We start from the raw sequence: 21,301 nt of genomic DNA on the forward strand, positions 1-21,301 counted from the left end.
CCCAAACGATCACTCTGTGCCACAAACTGAATATTATTTCCAACTGTATTACCTGTTACTCGCAGCATATGCAGGTTCTGTTCACTAAAGTAGATGCGCGCGGGTCTATCATTAAGTAGAGCATGCACGCGCCCTCTCTGTGATAACAGCTCACGGTCAGCAGCTCACATCACATGTGATTTCCCGGCCGCGAAAACATCATTATATTAAGACAAAAATGACATTTTTAGGACGACGTCGGACAGCAGATGGAGTAGACGTGTCTACGCGTAGCTCCCGCTATTGCTGTGATTTTGCAGCCACTTTGTACATAATATTGTCTATAAACCTGACCACAACGACGTAGTTTACATTTTAGTGTCAACATGACCTCAAAATCGAGTAAACAAACTAAAAAAGACACCAAAACGGACTTTGCTGACAACGTCTCCAGCGAGCTCAAAATGGCGGAGATTGCGAAGCTGTTGGAGGAACACCGCCAGGCCTTATCAGCCGAATTTAAGTCTACCATATCCTCACTCGAGTCAAAAATCGACTGCGTTCAAGTTGCGGTAACAGAACATTCTTCTAAGATTGCTTCTCTTGAATCTAATGCTAACGCTGTTGACGAGCGCATGCTAACGCTGGAAGCGACCTGCGCCGCCCTGTCCGACAGTAACGCTAAGCTGCTCGCGAAAGTCACCGATCTTGAATCACGGAGCCGCCGAAATAACATCCGCATTATCGGTCTACCAGAAGGGATGGAGGGACCGCGACCCTCTACCTTCTTCTCACAACTTCTATTTGATACTCTGGGAAAAGATGTTCTTTCTTCTCCACCGGAGATTGACCGAGCCCACAGGGCTCTCGTCAACAAACCTGCGGCCGGTGAAAAGCCACGCGCGGTCATCATTCGGTTACACCGTTATCAGCAAAAGGAAATGATAATCCGTGAAGCGAGAACCAAAAGAGGGAAGCTGATGTTTCAAGGCCACCCAATTGCCATATATGAGGACTATGCACCTGAGGTGATGGCACAACGCTCTAAATACCGACAGGTGATGGGGGAGTTGTACAATTTGGGGCTCAAACCAGCTTTGCTTTTCCCTGCGAGACTGTCCATTACAGCCAAAGACGGGAGTCGAAGATCGTTTACATCGGTGTCTGAAACTGAGGAATATTTACGTTCTATCCGGTCTGCCTCTCCTCACTGAAGTAGCTCAAAATACCTGACGCACAGTTGGCTGCGTGCACTCTCAAACGCGCTGTTTTCTAAGAACGCTACGATCAGGTACAATACAGATGTTAAGTGTTGCACATACGATGTTTAGTTTTTGCTGACCATTTATTGGCATTATCATTATTTGTTTATTTTATATTTTACTTCCTTTCGAACATTTTTGATAAAACTGAGAAACTGAACTGAATTTTTGCTGCAGACAATTTATTGCAATACATTATCAAGATGAGGAACTTTTTTTTTTATTATCCCTGTTATTACAATAGTATCATTTTGAGTTTCCTTTTTTCTTATCAGAACGGTCACAGCATTGTTTATTTTTGTTATGTGCAATGTGCATCATGGTTTGTTCACTGTATTGATTACCATTGTAAGAGAATGCAAATAATAGAGGTCTGTTTAAGTGCCTTGTTTGATCATCTATCGATATTTGGTTTTTGCTATTTTACAACAATTGATTGAATAGATGATACATAGTATTCTATTGTTACTTGTTTCTTTTGTTTTTTAGATGTTTCTAAAGATATTTAGATGGTTCTCTACATTTTTTGTATTTTTTCCATTCACTTGACATTTGAAAGTAAGGTTTCAGATTATTTTTGTTCTGTAACATAGCTGCTAACTTACGTAAATTTAATATAAAAAAAAAAAAAAGCGGGAGTACCTAACCTAGAAAGGTAGAAGTGGTTTATGATGTGGAGCCTGAATGCTAGGTTTTTTCTATGGGGAATATTTTATATTTATTTCAATTATTTATTTATTTTACTTTCTTGCTTTTTTTTCTGGTTTCTTTGTTAACTTTTTAATGTTTTATTTCAACATGGAGTCTGTCAAAATCAGGATCTCAGGAAATGGCTAGTGTAACTACAGTGAATGGCAATGAGATGCGTCTAATCTCCTGGAATGTCAAAGGAATTAATAATAGGGTCAAGGCTGGCAAGGTTTTATTACATTTAAAGCAACTAAAGGCTGACATTATGTTTCTACAAGAAACACATTTAAAATCTTCTGATTTGACACAAATTAAGAGACCCTGGATGGGTAATTTTTACCATTCCAAATTTTCTCAAAGAGCTCGTGGGGCAGCTATTATAATGCATAGAAAGGTTATGTTTGAAGAGTCGCATATAATTTCAGATCCAAATGGTCGTTTTGTAGTAGTCCAAGGCAAGCTAAACAATGTCCCAATCATTTTGGCCTCAGTCTATGCTCCCAATTGGGATGACGACAACTTTTTTGTAAAATTTTTTTCTATTCTCCCGAATGTGGCTGACCACCATATACTTATTGGGGGGGATTTTAACCTGGTTCAAGATATTGTGTTGGATAGATCCTCTTCTAAGCAATCAGTTTTATCCAAGTCGGCAAAAATAGTGGCAGACTATAGTTCTCAGTTGGGTATTTCTGACCCTTGGAGACACAAACATCCTCAGGATAAAATCTACTCTTTTTTCTCACATGTGCATCATACATTCTCAAGGATTGATTTCTTTCTTCTTGATAATAAACTGTTAAACTGCGTCAAGGCATGTACCTATCATGCAATAGTAATTTCCGACCATTCCCCTGTATCCATAGATGTAGTTTTAGTCCCTAACAGACTTACATCCCCAATCTGGAGATTAGACTCTTCCAGATTATCAGATGACAATTTTAAAAACTTTGTAGCTTCGAAAATTAATTTGTATTTTGAACTTAATCAGACCCCAGATATCAGTAGTCTAACTATTTGGGAAGCTTTTAAAGCCTATATGCGGGGGCAGATTATTTCTTTTATATCTCACTTGAAGAAAACTGAAACTTCCAGATTGTCTTCAATCACAGATGATCTTCACAAATTAGATATAATATATGCCTCTTCCCCCTCCCCTTCCCTTTATAATAAACGAGTACAGTTACATGCAGAACATAATCTTTTACTGACAAATACAATAGCAAGACAACTTAGACAAAGCAAGCAACGTTTCTTTGAACATGGGGACAAAGCCGGTAAGCTTTTGGCTCACCAAGCCCGCACAATTTATGCCTCAAGGTGGATTTCAAAAGTCAAAGCGCCAACAGGTGAATTGACATCAGATCATAAAGGTATTAACTCTGTATTTTTAGATTACTATAAAACATTATATATGTCAGAAAATTCCTCGAACTTTACAAGCTGGGATTCCCTCAATGCCTTAACATTTCCGAAAATTGACGAAACTCTTTCTATTAATTTAGGCAGTCCTATCACTGAGGTAGAGATACAAGACGCAATTAAATCTATGCAATCTGGTAAATCGCCAGGTCCGGACGGCTTCACAGCCGAGTTTTATAAGTCATTTGCCTCCTCACTAACCCCAGTCTTAGCAAGGTTATATAACGATTCATTTAAAGAAGGCCACCTCCCACCCACTTTATGCGAAGCTTCAATATCATTGCTTCTTAAAAAAGATAAAGACCCCACCAACTGTAGCAGTTATAGGCCAGTATCACTGCTTAATGTGGATTTTAAAATTTTGGCTAAAGTATTGTCATGCCGTCTCCAATCTATACTACCATCTTTAATATGTCTAGACCAGACAGGCTTTATACCAATGAGACACTCATTCTTTAATACTAGGAGACTTCTTAATATTCTTTTTTCACCTCCTTCTGATTCACCAGAAATAATTTTGTCATTAGATGCTGAAAAGGCATTTGACAGAGTGGAATGGGCTTATTTATATTTTATTTTAGAGAAGTTTGGGTTTGATGCTAACTTTATCTCTTGGATTAAGTTACTCTATTCATCACCAGTTGCGTCAGTTTACACTAATGGATTAAATTCACCCCTTTTTTTCCTTCAACGTGGAACACGACAGGGCTGTCCCCTTTCCCCCTTACTTTTTAACCTTGCTATAGAGCCTCTAGCTATATGGCTCCGTAGCCATAATGGTTTTGAGGGAATATCACGATATGGCTTAGTACATAAACTCTCATTCTATGCTGACGATCTCTTACTTTACATTTCTAATCCGGCCACCTCCCTACCAGTGATTTTGGACATTCTAGATAAATTCAGTCACCTCTCAGGTTATAAAATAAATTTACAGAAAAGTGAACTATTTTTTGTCAACTCTGAAGCGAGTAAGATCTCATACTCACATTTTCCTTTTAAAATAGCTATAAGTGGGTTCAAATACCTTGGAATTTTCTTTACCAACTCATTCAATAACTTATTTATTAATAATTTCCAACCAGTGATTGATAAAATCAAATTACACTTTTCTAAATGGTCGTCACTACCTTTGTCCCTTGTAGGCCGTATTAATTTAGTAAAAATGGTTATTTTACCTAAATTTCTCTATCTTTTTCAACATGTTCCAATTCTCATTAAGAAATCTTTTTTTACTAATTTGGATGGTATTTTACGTTCATTTATCTGGGGCAACAAGCCTGCACGCCTCAAGAAATCAGTTCTCCAACTTCCTAAATCCAAAGGAGGACTTGCACTTCCCAACTTCCAACAATACTACTGGGCTTGTAATATTAATAAGATTCTCTACTGGAAGAATCCTCCTCCAGCTGACAATTGTGCCCCCTGGGTTCACTCAGAGATAGTGTCAACAAAAGGCACTCTGCACTCTGTTATCAGCTCCCAGCTTCCATTAATTATCAGCGGAATTTCAACTAACTTGGTAGTCACTAACTCTATAAAAATTTGGGTTCAATTCAGAAAACATTACGGCTTACATAAAACATCTATCCATACACCTATTTTGAACAATAAATTTTTCTCACCATCTTGTTCTGATAACACTTTTCGCATTTGGGCAGCTAATGGACTCATTGAGGTAAAGGATTTATATGAAGACGGGGTATTTACATCTTTTTCATTCCTATCCACTAAATACAATCTCCCCAACAGTCACTTGTTTCGCTTCTTTCAGGTCAGACACTTTGTTAAGAAATTGTTTCCCCACTTTCCTAACCGCCCTCCTGAACACCATCTTGATTATTTTGTCAGTTTAGATACGGGTCAGAAACATTTAATATCAGCAATTTATAATTTAATAAGTACACTAAATGAAAATCCTATAGTGTCTCTCAAAGAATCTTGGGAAAATGACCTTGGCATTGATATTATGGAAGAACAATGGGAGGATATTTTAAAGATGGTCCACTCTTCTTCCATATGCGCCAGACATGGCCTAATGCAGTGTAAGGTACTCCATAGAGCTCATTTAACCAATGCCAAATTAGCCAGATTTTTCCCTGATAGAAGTGATGCCTGTCATCGTTGTAAGCAGTCTCCGGCCAACCATCTTCATATGTTCTGGAGTTGCCCTCAATTAAAAAATTTCTGGTCCAGTGTTTTTGACACTCTCAATAAATCTACTAACATAAATCTAGACCCTAACCCCTTGACAGCACTTTTTGGTATTTCAGAGATAGTTGACCTGACTGTTGCATCTCGCCAAGTTATTGCCTTTTCTACTCTTCTAGCTAGACGAGCCATTCTTATCAAATGGAAACAGGTGATTCCTCCATCACATGACATGTGGATCCGAGAAATTTTTAGTTACATAAAACTTGAAAAATTAAGATGTTTACTTGCAGGATCTCTCAAATCTTTTTACAAGACCTGGAACCCTGTTTTAGACTATATCTAAGGCTTACCTTGTTTAGTTGATATCAGATCTAATAAACAGTAATTAATTGAAAAGAGAAAATATTGACTCCTTAATGTGAACTTTTAATTACTATTTTTTTTCAATTGTTATTATTATAATTTTATAATTTTATTTATTTTATTTATTTATTTTTTATTTATTTTGCTTGTATCGTAAACTTGCTCATTTATTATTATACTGTTTAACAATTTCTTTTAATTCTTGTATTTTATTTATAATTATTTTGTTTAGAGGATATGTTTGTTTATAATTCATACATTTGAACTTATTTTATTTTAAGGGGACAGTGGGAAAATAAGGAAAATAAGACACTCTGTAATTTTTCCTTTATTGTATTGTATACTATGATGTATTGTCTTGTTAATCCCAATAAAAAAAAAAAAAAAAAAAAAAAAAAAAAAAAAAATGACATTTTTAGGTGAATTATAAATTATAAATGCAGTATGTGACTCTTTCAACATAATTTGGAGGTGTCAATGTCACTGAGCAACATATGTGAAACAGTGAAAACACTGGTGCAGCCGCCTTTGCTTCTCTCATGAACTTGAAAATATGATTGGCAAAAATGCTGGATTAAGATCGTCTAGGGGGTTGAATCAAGATCGCGATCTTTTTACGATTAATTGTGCAGCTCTAATAGGTATTATACCCAAGTGGTATTGGTAAGGAATTTGACGCAAGCAGAATACGGCTTTTTTGTAAAGCACCATCTGCCTTTAATAATTAAAAAAATCTGAATACATTCAAGAGTGAATAGCAATTAGGGTTGTAACGGTATGAATTTTTTACGGTATGATAATCGTCTAAAACAATACCACGGTTTGACGGTTTTGCGGTATACGGTATGTTACAAATGTTACAAAATAACAGAACAGTGAAGCAAATTTGACTTTTTCCAAATAATATATTTTCAGTTACTATAAACAACACCACTTACAATGAACAAATAAAAATAAGAAAATAATAAATAATGTGTCAAAGTCCAAATAAAGTCCAAATAAACATGGTGCATATCCTCAGTAAAAAAATAGATATAAATATTTACTATATAAATAGTTACATAACGAAACTAGATTCAATATGGAACATCCTCAGGTTTTATGTGCCAGCATGGATATGGTTGTCTGTGGATATGGATTTGGATATGGTTGTCTGCAATGCAGACAAACAGCTGCACCTTCATTTGCGTCTTTTGAATACAGCAAGAGCAGCAGTTCGTCTTTGCTGTGTCACTGTTTTGTCATGTTTCTGTGCTACTGTGCATGCAAAAGTACTTAGTACGAGAATTATTTCATGCAAAACTTTTTTTTTTTTGCGTTTTATTTAGCCGCGCATAAATGTACAGCCTTTCTCTCATTCCGTGTTGTTCAAAAAGCTTGGTCCACAAACAAAAGCGAAATCTATGCTTATTGGTTGTGATATAGCGAGTTTGAACCAATCTGGGCATGGAGGAGGGACAATGCATCAATGTTTCATGTCTGGTTTGTCCGGAGACACAGTGACGAGCGTTTCTTTGTCAAATCAGCGTGGTCAAATTTTGATGACGTAACTACACTGATTCCGGAGCCTCCGGAATCAGTTATTATTGGCCTCCGCAAATAATATGTGATACAGCACTGGAAAGCTGAGTATGTATGAATTGTATGAATCGGATCAGCGGATCAAAAGTTATTAAACATTTAAGAGCAATACTTATTTTTAGCCGCGGGCGGCTGTCTCGGTCTTTAAGGGTTAAAACCGTTGATATGCAATTGTTCATGGTATGATAATCGTGCACGTTCAAATCGTGGTAGACCGTCATACCGTTAATATTGTTACAACCCTAATAGCAATGCATACAGAAAATTGCAGAATCGTTTTTTTGCTACAGCAGTTACTTAGAAAAGTAATACTTTAGCATACTGAAAATCAGTTTCTTTAAAATAAAGTCTTTTTGCAAAATAATTTTCACCACATCTCTAACAGCAACGCAAGACTGTAATGCATTCCTCTTAAACAGAACTTTCCCCACCGCTGGCTATTATTTACACACCAACAACAACAACAGTGTGGGTGTACAACACAGAATGTGACTGTCAAAGTCCAGCACCTAATATAATCCCTACAGTCAAATGATACGTAAATGTTTATGGCCTTCTCAGTGTCTTGAGGGCAGAAGCTGGAAGGCGGCGAATAAAGTAGCATTCTTCTCATGTGTCTCTCGAGTTACACCCCACACAAGCAGCGACAGATTCTCTTCCCCCACTGGCATTACAGCAGGAACACCAGAGGTTCCCATTTTCTCCCGACGCATCTTACAAATCACACGCTGCTCTTCCTCAGAACTGGTTTCACTGTTGTGCAAAACGTATTTTATGATGCTTTGGTCCTGCAACTGTATAACACTGCGAGTATGCAAATTGAACTCAATGTCATCAAGGGAGGAAGATAAAATAAAAAGCACATGATGCACAAAAAATAATGCATCTCTGATCCTGCTGTGGACCACACCAACACACACAAATAAACACAATGTAATCCTTGTTGATTCACAGATGACAGATAAATATGCATATTAAAACAAGTCTTATATTTACGTTAATATTATTCAAGGTGCCTCACAGCAAGAAGGTCGCTGGTTGGTCAGATGGCATTTCTGTGTGGAGTTTGCATGTTCTCCCTGCGTTTGCGTGGGTTTCCTCCGGGTGCTCTGGTGTCCCCCAGAGTCCAAAGACATGCGGTTAGGGCTGTGCAACTAATCGAAAATCCGGTTTCGATTTCGATTACGGCTCATAACGATCATGAAAAACCATTAATCGAGATAAACGATTATTCCATCATATACCGCCTCCTTTCCAAATCCACGTGAAAGTGACTGAAAGATGTGCTGTAATGTAACTTCTGCAGCATGGGATGCGCATCATTCATACTCTTAAAAGCGCGAAAGAGCACGCACTGTTGTGTGTGTGCGCGTGCTGCGCTTAGCCTCCGACAGGTATTGTGTGTGTGTTTGTGTGGGTCTGTGAGCGCGGTCCGCGCTTAGCCTCAGACAGCAGAGCACACGCACATCTAACGGCATCCTAATGCGAGTGCTTTAATGGTCAAATACATGCGCGGTGTTCAGTGATTATTAGGCTGGCTTGAGAAACAAGCCAGACTACTGAAATCCTATTTAAACTTATTATTTTTTTTATATATTCTTCTTCTTCTGAGACTAAAAAACAAAACGCATCTCCTCCTAGAGCTTTCAAGCTATGACCACCAAACTCACACCAGACCTCCAAACTATTCTGACTCGGTGTGCCATATCTTTTCCGACTGATCCGACTTTCGGTTTTCCGAAAAACGTCCCGGGACCGCCGGAGAAATCCCATAGACTTAACATTGGATCAAACTTTGTGACCTCATAACTCTGCGTCAGACTGTCACACAGACTTCTACTGAGCTCATTTAACTCAGACTATCCAACTGCCAATGACTAATCACCTTTAAACCTTCTAGCCACGCCCTAGAAACCACTTTTGGACCCTAGAAACTGTCCATCTATCTGTCTATCTGTCTATCTATCTATCTATCTATCTATCTATCTGTCTGTCTGTCTGTCTGTCTGTCTGTCTGTCTGTCTGTCTGTCTGTCTGTCTATCTATCAATCAATCAATCAATCAATCAATCAATCTATCTATCTATCTATCTATCTATCCATCCATCTATCCATCTATCTATAAACTGTTTTAATCTATCTATCTATCTATCTATCTGTCTATCTGTCTATCTGTCTATCTATCTATCTATAAAATGTTTTAATCTATCTATCTATCTATAAACTGTTTAATCTATCTATCTATCTATCTATCGATCTATCGATCTATCTATCGATCTATCGATCTATCTATCTATCTATCTATCTATCTATCTCTTTTCATACTTTTAAAAACTGTTTAAAGTAAATAAACTATTACCGTCAGGCTTTCACAAGCCAGCCTCAAAGTTTGTTCTCAAACTTTAAGAATCTAGTTCATATTAATCCTCATTTGTGTAATAAATAAACAAGTCGAGAATCAAAAGACACGTGAAAGAGAAACCATATCGGAGCCGCACTATTCTTAAAGTGACAGCGTGCGATATTCCTGCTGCTGTTTTTATTATTAATTAAACAACAAAAGGACAAAATCCACACGCTGCTCTTGACTGAAGGACGTTTTTTCTTACTGTGAAGATGCTTAAAACACAGTTTAAACAGATTTAATAGCTCATTTCTAATAACTGATTTATTTTATCTTTGCTATGATGACAGCACATTATATTTTATTAGATATTTTTCAAGATGCTAGTATTCAGCTTAAAGTGACATTTAAAGGCTTAATTAGAGTAAATAGGCAAGTCATTAGCCCCTTTCACACAGTGATACCGGTAAATATCTGGAAAATTTCCGGAACGACTTTACCGGTATATTGAAAAAAGCGCTGTTCACACAGGCGAGGACGTTACGGAAATTTTTCCGGAAAAGACCGTTCACACATCCATTCCAAAATACCGGTAAATTCTGACATCATTCACCACAAATGAGCTTTAAACGGCTGCGCTTGTGTTTGTAAACATTTGACTAAATTACAAACTCTATGGATGATCAATATTGTGAACAACTTTCGCAGGATCACTTTCGCATGTCGAGATTTTTATAATATGTGCGTGTGCAGGCGCTCACAGGCTGTTTCACAGGCACACGCAAAGCTTGAAGGTAAACAAACAACGGCTTATCATAAGCATCTCATCGATGATTATTTACACAGTTGGCATTAAGAAGAACATATAAACGTGATCTGACTAACTTCTAGCAGCTAAATGTGTCTGGAAAAATATTCAAAGGCTTTTATCCTCACAAACCGCGCGGACGTAAATGCGTCTGACTGTTGTGATTGGCTAAAGCAGACGTCTCACGTCAGCACATTCTAGACGTGCACGCGCTTATTACGGGAATCTTTCTTCTGCATTCACACAGCGCAGCATTCCGGCAAATTGCCGGTAATGTTACAACTTCTCTTTCCGGAAAATAGCCAGAACGAATTTACCGGTATTTTCAAAAAGGACCTGTTCACACATACAACCTTTCCAGAAAATTGCCGGCAATTTTCCGGAAAGGTCTGTATGTGTGAAAGGGGCTATTGTATAACAGTAGTTTCTTCTGCAGACAATCAAAAATATATATATTGCTTAAGGGGGCTAATAATATTGACCTATTAAAATAGGTTTCAAAATATTTAAACCTGATTTTTTTCTTGCTGAAATAAAACAAATAAGATTAATAATAATCAATTATCAAAATAATCAAAATTATCAATTATCAAATTAATCAAAAGATTAAAAATAATATAATTAATAATAATAATAATAATATTATAGGAAATACTGTAAAAAATTGCTCTGTTAAACATAATTTGGGAAATATTTGTATATAAAAATAAATTTGCAGAAGGGCGAATCATTTTGACTTCAACTGATAATCGTTTTGAATAATCGTGATTACAATTATGACCAAAATAATCATGATTATGATTTTTCGCATGATCGAGCAGCCCTACATGCGGTACAGGTGAATTGGGTAGGCTAAATTTTCCATCCAGTATGTGTGTGAATGTGAGAGTGTATGGATGTTTCCCAGTGATGGGTTGCAGTTGAAAGGGGATCGGCTGCGTAAAACATATGCTGGATGAATTGAGAGTTCATTCCGCTGTGGTGACCCCTGATTAATAAAGGGACCAAGCCGAAAAGTAAATGAATGAATGATTGTACTGCTTTTACTGTTAAACATTTAATTTTTGCTACTAATTAACATCAATAATCATCTTCCTGTTAATCCACAACAACCAATTGCTTAAGAAACTGCTCTTCTGCAAAGACGGTCTGGAGAAATGTATTATACTATCAGACACGTAATACACAGCCCCTGAGAAAAAGACCCCCGTTATCTCCAGCAACACACATACGACCTGCTGAAGTACAGATAACAACCCAACAATACACACTGCAAGAGATGTGGCCCGAAGACTTTCACTGATAGGAGACACAGCTGCTTGTTATCAATTGACAATGAAATTAAAAGTCGAGAACATCCTTCTGCTTCACCACCGTTTCTGGCAAAAGCACAACAGACACCCTAACATGAAGCAAACATGCTTGGACATGTCCTGGGATGCTATACTGGAGCCTTCAAGACTGCCAGCTCCAACATGCACACCGGTGAAGAGAAAGACGAAGACAGATACAGCACAGAAAGCAGATAATGATCAAATTCTGAAAGTTTCCAAAGGCTAATTTCTGCAACGGCACTACAAAGAGTTTCAGAAGTACTAGCAAACAACAGTCATCCGGTGTGTGTGATTTAAAAAATATTCAGACGACTAAAAATGAAAAACAGTCATGCATTTTGGTTGTTCATTTGCACAACGGTGGCATTTTAGGGGCTTTTTAAGTGTTTTGCAATGACACTCCACTTACGTTTACTTGTATCCATATAATCAATCCTTTCAGGATTTTGTAGGAATTTTTATTCACATTTTTGCAGCCTAAAATTGCTGATTTCCTGCGTCTTTTCTTCAAATTTGAGGCAATATTTGTGGCATTATTTTGTGTTGATTTGCTGTAAAAAAAAAAAAAATAGACAAAAGACTTTATTATATACAGTTGAAGTCAGCCCCCCTAAATTATTAGCCCCGTTTATTTTTTCCCCAATTTCTGTTTAACAAAGAGAAGATTTATTGGTCACACTTTACAATATGGTTCATTAGTTAATGTTAATTAATGCATTTACTAACACCAACAAACAATGAATAATACATTTACTACTGTATTTGTTCATGTTAGTTAATGAAAATACAGTAGTTCATTGTTAGTTCATGTTAACTCACGGTGCATTAACTAATGTTAACAAGCATGGACTTGAATGTTAATAACGCATTAGTAAATGTTTAATTATGATTAATAAATGCTGTACATGTGTTGTTCATGATTGATTAATTAATGTTAGCAAATGCATTAACTAATGAACCTTATTGTAAAGAGTTACCGATTTCTTCAACACATTTCTATAATAGTTTTAATAACTCATTTCTAATCACTGATTTATTTTATCTTTGACATAATGACAGTAAATAATATTTTACTAAATATTTTCAAGACACTTCTATACAGCTTAAAGTGACATTTAAAGGCTTTACTAGGTTAATTAGGCTAACTAGGCAGGTTAGGATATAACAAGTTATTGGCAAGTTATAGGCAAGTTATTGTATAACGATGGTTTGTTTTGTAGACTATCGAAAAGAAAATTAGCTTAAAGGGGCTAATAATTTTGTCCTTAAAATGGTGTTTGAAAAATTGCTTTTATTCGAGCCAAACATTTGAATATGATTGGATTTGCATTGTAAACCTTAAGTTAAAAAGTCATGATTTTTATTTGATAGTTTTTACAAAATCTCCCAAAATCTTTTGCACAATCTGCAGGTTTTTTACTAAATAATGCAAAGAGATAGCTAAAAATGTCCACAGATTCTATCTGGCCGAGGTATTAATATATAAACTATATAAACATAAAAAAACACTGTATTATCACTTTAGATGTATAAATAATATGGTATTTCCTTTAATTCCATATAGCAAGCTATCTGCCAATGTGTTTTAAAAATGCTATAAACATGCAAAAACATGTGATACGTTTTGTCATTATTGGATTGTGCAATTTTAAGATATATGAAACATGCATATTTTAAAGAAAGCCACAATACATTGTAAAACCTTTGGCCTGGTATCAAAAAGTGTTTAGTGCCTAATAAGATGAAAGAACTTTATTTTAAAATCCTTCATAATTACCATCCTTGTAACTCTTTACTATCTAAGTTTGATATAAACAATTCTTCGCAATGCACATTCTGTAATTCTGGAAACAATAGTGCATTTATCTTTAGAATGCAGAAAATGTAGAAAAAATATTTGGACAGAAATATCTTAGCTTGTCTTCTCAGCTTACAAAAAACGTTTTGATTTTAAGATGATTAATTTACTGTTTTTGATTTAGGAGTCAGATTGTAAAATGTTGCAGCTGAAAGTAAAACGTTAACTCTTTGTGGCCTTTTTCAACTCCACAAATGCTGAGTTATTTAGTGTTTGCCTAATTTAGGAACATTTTGTACTGACTTGAAACTTTATTATGAATCTGTCTGCCTATCGCAAAATAAGAAAGCTGTTAAAACAACTGAACTGCAGAAAAAAATAATATCATTATAATCATTACCTTTAAGTTATCAGATCCCTTTCAGGGTTCAACGCTAAGGATGGTCCAATCGGGCCAGTGGGTAAGATTTTACTTGCCCTGCCAAAATTTTGACTGGCCCCACCAAAGAAAAAACAAAAAGAGGGAAGTTAATAGCTATTAACTATTATTACCATACTATATTATTACTACTATATTAGCTATTTTGTCTGTGAATCTAGAATTTCATTACTTAAAAAAATGCAGAGGAAAATGTGCAGGTGTTTCATTGCAGTTCGAAATTATTTTATGCAATGTTGTGAACACAGAGTGGGCCCACTAGGAGGCCCGAACACCACAATAAACCCCCCAAAAAAAAAACAATGGCAAAAATCTAAAACACAATGGCCTTACACGCAAAAGTTGGCTGACTTGTCAAACTGACAGCAAACTGTGCAAAACATCACTTAATTTTTTTTTTTTGTTGCGTTGTTCACATGTAAATGTCTGCTTCCAAGACGTTAAAAAACAGACATTTTCTTTTAGTCTTATAATGGGACGTTGCCACCATGTTGCCGTTTCTTGACTGTACTTATTGTTACCAGGTTACGGGAAAAAAAATAGCATGCGCAAAATCAGATAAGAGGAACCGAGAAGCAATATGGTGTTTACGACATCACAGAGGAGTTAGTTTTAACAGACTTAAAAGCACAAACTTTGTTTGCTTTTAGTTTTTATTATAAATATATATATGCTTATATTTTGTATAATTTGTAAATGCAACAAGGTTATTATTGTTGTAAAATGTTGTATTTTAATGCGTACAAACTGAAAACAAAAAATAAAAATATTATATGGAAAAAAAAATCAAAAGCACAAACTTAAAATGTACGCAACTGACAAATAGTCGCAGACACATTAAATGTTAGTGACAGGGCAGCACTGTCCCAATCGGACCAGTAATGATCCTGTCTACTGTCCCAATCATCTCTCATGCTGGGCCACTAGGCAGCCCTTATTGTTACGCCCCATTCACACAGGGCGTCAGCGTCAATGCTTCCCATTTACTTTGAATGGGTGACGTCAGGCGTTGCCGAACTGCATTGTGGATTCGTTGGCGCCGCTTCAGAGCCGTTGCTCGCTGCAGAAGTTGGGACTAGCTCAACTTTTCAAGCGCAGACGGAAGCGTCAGCCAATCAGATCGCTGTTTGCAAATACACCAGCTAGACAGTGGCCTATTGCTGACTGAATGTCATTGGCTGACTCTGCTATGACGATCGCGGCAGCCCCAACTTCAGACATGCCTTCAGTCAAGCCCTTCCGAATGGGGCGTTAAGCCTTGCCTTTAGTACACCGATGTAAGATTCCTAATAATTTAAGTATAGTTTGAGATATTTGTTTTATTTGTTCTGATATACATTTATTTTTATTCAGTTTACTTTAAATAATTGTTTTTCTTTCATCTATTTTTTTCTTTATCCTTATCCCTTGTATCATTGTTACTAGATGTACAATGAATATGCAGAATTTGTATTCAGGTCACACAATGTTAGCACATTTTAATGTTTTATGTATTCCCTGTTACTTACGTTAATAAAAAATTTAAAAATAAAATCATTGTAAAACCAACCTTGATGCTTTGATACAACAGTAAGTTTACTGTTGGTGAATTTACATATTTTCGTGATAAAAGCATATTGTTGTTTTGGTACAGTGAATCCAATATAATCATAACCAATCTTCAAGCATAAACCATTTATCTCTTTAGTTTTATGATTGTTGCTATTTATATTGCTATATAGTCTTCCTAGTTAGATGCATTTCATTGGCTCTGTACTTGTACTCTGCTCAAAGACAATAAAGCTGGATATAATCTAATCTAATACTCCATCATAAAACTTTAGCACAACACAAAAACGCCACAGTAATTGTGTATATTTCAAGCAAACTATCATTATTTAAAATAAAAAGACAATATGAGAACTAGCATTACTAACTAAAAGGCAACAAAACCATTGCACTTTCTATATTTAAATCACAAATGGTTTTAAAAGAAGAATACCTCGGTGCATTATGCATGCAAGTGCAATACTATGTTGTTGCTTTTTGGGAGGTTGATTGTATATTACAATTCATCAGAAGTATGCATATATTTAATAATTAATAACTAGTATATAATTGATATAATAATAATGTATGTTCAAACAAAGGCTTACATGAGAAAACAATGTACAGAGGAAATAAGTCACTAATTGTCACTCTACGGAAGTTAGTCTGTAACATATTTCACAGCAAATCGCTTTATTCATTTTTACATGACAACACAAGATATGTAGGCTGGCTTGAGAAACAAGTCACACTACTAAAATCCTATCTAAACTAATTATTTTTACTTGTTTATTTACTTATTATTCTTCTTCTGAGACTAAATTTGCAACTATCTCCTCCTAGAGCTTCTGAGCTATGACCACCAAACATGCTCCAGACCTCCAAACTGGTCTGACTCCGTATGCTATATCTTTTCCGACTGATCCGACTTTCGGTTTTCCAAAAAACGTCCTGGAAGTGTCGGACAAATCCCATAGACTTAACATTGGATCAAACTTTGTGACTTCATAACTCTGCATCAGATTGTCACACAGACTTGCCAATGACTGATCATCTTTTAACTTTCTAGCCACGCCCACAATCACTTTTGGACCCTAGAAATTGTCCCATAGACTTCCATTGCAAAAGACTCTCATTGACTTTACATTGGGTCAAACTTTTTGAGCTCATAACTCTGAATCAGACTGTGATACTGACTAATAGTCTCTATCTATCTATCTATCTATCTATCTATCTATCTATCTATCTATCTATCTATCTATCTATCTATCTATCTATCTGATTATCTATCTATCTATCTATCTATCTATCTATCTATCTATCTATCTATCTATCTATCTATCTATCTATCTATCTATCTATCTGATTATCTATCTATCTATCTATCTATCTATCTATCTATCTATCTATCTATCTATCTATCTATCTATCTATCTATCTATCTATCTATCTATCTATCTATCTATCTGATTATCTATCTATCTATCTATCTATCTATCTGATTATCTATCTATCTATCTATCTATCTATCTATCTATCTATCTATCCATCTATCCATCAATCAATCAATCAATCAATCAATCTATCTATCTATCTATCTATCTATCTATCTATCTATCTATCTATACTTTTTAAAACTGTTTAAACTAAATAAACTATTACCAACAGGCTTTCACAAGGCAGCCTCAAAGTTTGTCCTGACGAACTTTAATAATCTAGTTTTGTTTATTGTTTTATCTGGACTCACTTATTACAGGAAAATTTCACCAAAAAAATGACAATTCTTTCATTAATTACTCACGGTTTACTATTGAGGTAAAGTTGGTTTTATATTCGCACATTCGTTCATTTAACTGTCTCTGTATTGTTTGCCACGCTAATTTAAATATTCGGTCAGAATTAGCATGCAAGTATGACTACAAAAGAACATTAGCACTATCTAACTGTCTGTAAACAATGCTGTTCTTTAATAATCATTGACTACTATGAGTTCCCTATTCAGAATCTGCAAATAATACGCTTCTGAAATTATATTATTAAGGAGGAAGTCTGAATGTGCGAATATAAAACTGAGTTTACCTCTATCGGTTTACTTATTTCAAACATTTACGAGTTTCATCTGTTGAGCACTAAAGAATATATTTCAAAGAAAGCTGAAAACCTGTATTTAGTATTTGTTCTTCCAACTATGGAAGTCAACGGGAACAGGTTTTCAGTTTCCTTTAAAATATCTTTAGAGTTTCTAACAGAAGAAACTCATTAAGGTTTAACTACTTGAGGGAAAGTAAATAGTGTGTAAATGTTCATTTTTTTGGATGAACTATAACTCAATACAATACACCTGACGTGATATTTGCATGTTTACAAGAAAGCCACACATAGACAAGCATGCAAAACATCTCGCAGAAAGACATTCAAGCATTAACTTCAATCATAAAGGGTTTTTGCATTTTGTGTATTTAAAATGAGTTGAATCAACACGATTCTTAAAGTTTTTGGGACAACTCAATAAAAAGGTAAAGTTGGTTTTATATTCATACATTCGTTCAGTGACAACTTGGGACACGTAGGCATGGGCCGGTATAATATTCTGACAGTATGATAACCTTGGATAAAAATATCACGGTTTCACGGTATTGTGATTACTGCTTTAAAATATATTTTTTTTTAATGTCTGGGTAAAAAACAAGATTTTTTCCCCTTTAAAAACAATATATTTTATGTTTTGAAAGATTTAAAATATTTTAGAGCAGTAAACTTGTCTGCTAAATAATTAAAACGAATCATTGACTTCTGCTGTCTTCATTGGTTCCAAAAACACGGATTTCTTTACAATTTAAAATAGCATATTTGGATGGAGAAGCTGTTGCCCTAAATAAAAAAATAACAACACATACCTTGGGAATGGTGTTACAGAAGATTTTGGCAGTTTCAAAACCTTGAGTTTTCCAAACCGTGGTATATCTTGAAAACAGTTATCATGTCATCCCTAGTAACACGCTCTCTATATTGTTTACCATGGCACTTTGAATATTCGTTCTGAAATACCCTACAAATATGACTAGAAAACAACATTAACACTGCAAATAATACTTTTCTGAAATTATATTATAAAAGGGAAAGTCCGAATGTGTGAATCAGGGTTCAACGCTAAGGATTTTTTGTACTGATCTGATCGGGCCAGTGGTTAAGATTTTTACTTGCCCTGCCAAAATTTTCACTGGCCCCACCAAAAAAAAAGGGAAGTTTATAGCTATATTTTAGCCGCAAATTTTAAATAATGTGTCAAAAATAAAGTTTGTGAATCTACAATTTTAATGCTTAAAAATTTTTTTATTAAAGTGTTATGCAAACAAAAAGAGTAGTATGGAAAATGTGGAGGTATTTTATTACAGTTCGAAATTATTTAACAAAAGGTGGGCTGACTTGTCAAACTGACGGCAAACTGTGCAAAACATCACTTCATTTTTTTTTGTTACGTTGTTCACATGTAAATGTCTGCTTCCAAGACATTAGAAACAGACATTTTCTTTTAGCCTTATATTTTGATGTTGCCGCCATGTTGCTGTTTCTTCTCTGTACTGATTGTTACCAGGTTAAGGAAAAAAATTGCATGCTCAAAACACCAAATCAGATAAGAGGAACCTTAAAGCAATATGGTGTTTATGACATCAAAGACAAGGTAGTGTTTAAAGACTTAAAAGCACAAACTTAAAATGCAATTGACAAATAGTTGCAGACAAATTAAATGTTAGTGACAAGGCAGTACTGTCCCAATCGGGCCAGTAATGATCCTGTTTACTGTCCCAAGCATCTCTCACACTGGCCCTGGGCCACCGGGCAGTCCTTATTGTTGGGCCCTGTGAATATAAAACTTTACCTCTATCAACGCAATTGTTTTATGTTCAACTTAAAGCTGTAAAAATTAGGTTAACTTAATCGATTTGTGTTGGGACAACATGAATTGTGTGGAACCCTGCATTTTTATGTTGTACACGCTGTATACCTGCAAATTAGCTATGTTTATATACTGTCCAGCCAACACACAACTCCTTAACTTGACTATTTATGTAAGGTTGGTTTTATATTCACACATTCAGACTTTCCCCTTAATATAACTTCAGAAAAGTATTCTTTGCAAACACTAAATACTGAAATCATATTAGCAGCAAATGACTATCAAAGTCCAACATTGTTCACAGTCAAATAAATACTGCTAATGTTGTTTTGATGTCAAACTTGCATGAGCTTTCAGGCTGAATAGTCAAAGTACAATAGTAAACAATTGAGGTAAAGTTGGGTCTATATTCGGATATTCAGACATTCTCCTTAATAATATAATTTCAGAAAAGTATTGTGTTAATTCTAAATAGTTAAATTATATTTGAAGCCAATGACTATTACAGTATAAACAGTGCTGATGTTGTTTTGAAGTCATACCTGCTTGCCATTTCAGACTGAATATTTAAAGTAGCGTGGTAAACATTATAGAGACAGTTAAATGAACGAATGTGCGAATATAAAACCAACTTTACCTCAATTAGTAAACATATAGGGACTCACAAGTTGTCACTGAACGAATGACAGAATTTAAAACCAACTGTACCTCAACAACTTGACTGTGGTGTAGTAATAATGTGCAATACGCTGCTTTGGCAGGATAATTACTGTAAAAAGCGCTATACAACGTTAATTAAAACTGAGTTTAATTGAATTAGCGTCTCACCTCCACGTTTCCTCTGCGTCCTCGATCCGCGTCCCCGTGTCTCCGCGCGCTCGCGCCCCACGCATCCTCCCATGGTTGTCAATCAAACGCAGGCCACATCTCAAGACAACAGCTATTTATTTACACTCCTGCTTTATTATCATTAGATCCGGCGAAAGGAAAGTGTAACTTTACTACAAAGTACAAGTAGTGACGTTATAAGTGATATACGAACAGTTTGTGCATTAAAGAAAAGCCTCCAATGCAAAAAAGCGACCAGAAGTAAAAACTTTACCAGCTCGCGATGATCTATCGGTGATCTGGCACGAGACTCGCGTTTAGTTATTTCTGGCTTTATCCCACGAGCTAACTTACAGCAGCTAAGTTAGCCGGAACACGAGCTTTAACTCGTAAATCCACTAGAAGAGGACAAAACAACACTAACAAGACTAGTGTTTGAGATTTACAGGCTGCTCCGTGCTCGGTTTAAAGTATATCAAAACATCTAGGCGTCGCAAAGCCTGCCTGAGTTCTTTATCTCTCGCTAGTCCACCTTTTCCCCCTACTGATGTTTCCAACTAGTTCACGTTACTGGTGTTTTCTGCGCATGCGCGCTCTAGACATGTGACTCCACCAGAGCCGCTGCTCTAGAGGCATAGATATATACATTAGATGTCTCCTACCCTGTTGTTGTCTATCGGAAGGAATGCGTAAATAGAGCCGCCATTTTGGAACAGGGTAGCGCTCCTTTGAAATGAATGCGGGACCAAGGTACAGAGGAGGACTGTGGCCATCCAAAGCCAGAGATATAATAATAATAATAATAATAATAATAATAATTCCTTACATTTATATAGTGCTTATCTGGGCACTCAAAGCTCTTTACACAATGGGGG

The 21,301-nt window shown here is 35.7% G+C and overlaps 2 protein-coding genes and 1 long non-coding RNA gene across 5 annotated transcripts in view; 1 reads left to right on the forward strand and 2 right to left on the reverse strand.

Annotated features, from left to right (window-relative positions):
- Window positions 1–21,301, forward strand: part of frmpd2 (FERM and PDZ domain containing 2) — a 451,768-nt gene that overhangs the window by 280,263 nt on the left and 150,204 nt on the right. The window lies entirely within an intron of this gene.
- ubtd1b (ubiquitin domain containing 1b) overlaps window positions 1–21,301 on the reverse strand; it is a 40,281-nt gene that overhangs the window by 17,282 nt on the left and 1,698 nt on the right. The window contains exons 1-2 of one of the 3 annotated variants that reach the window (XM_087275367.1): window positions 20,701–20,998; window positions 20,427–20,557 (exon numbers count right to left, since the gene is read on the reverse strand). The exons of 1 other annotated variant lie outside the window; for it this stretch is intronic. In XM_087275367.1, coding sequence (XP_087131493.1) covers window positions 20,427–20,499 — 73 coding nt within the window. In that variant the 5' untranslated portion in view covers window positions 20,500–20,557; window positions 20,701–20,998. 3 annotated transcript variants of the gene reach the window in all.
- Window positions 15,581–19,257, reverse strand: LOC147841254 (uncharacterized). Its single transcript, XR_015503750.1, has 2 exons — window positions 16,498–19,257; window positions 15,581–16,462 (listed from the first exon to the last, which is right to left on the reverse strand). It is a non-coding gene; the product is annotated as an uncharacterized LOC147841254 (long non-coding RNA).

This window comes from Danio rerio, chromosome 12 (genome assembly GCF_052040795.2).
Source record: "Danio rerio strain M-AB ecotype USA chromosome 12, GRCz13ab, whole genome shotgun sequence".
NCBI lineage: Eukaryota > Metazoa > Chordata > Actinopteri > Cypriniformes > Danionidae > Danio > Danio rerio.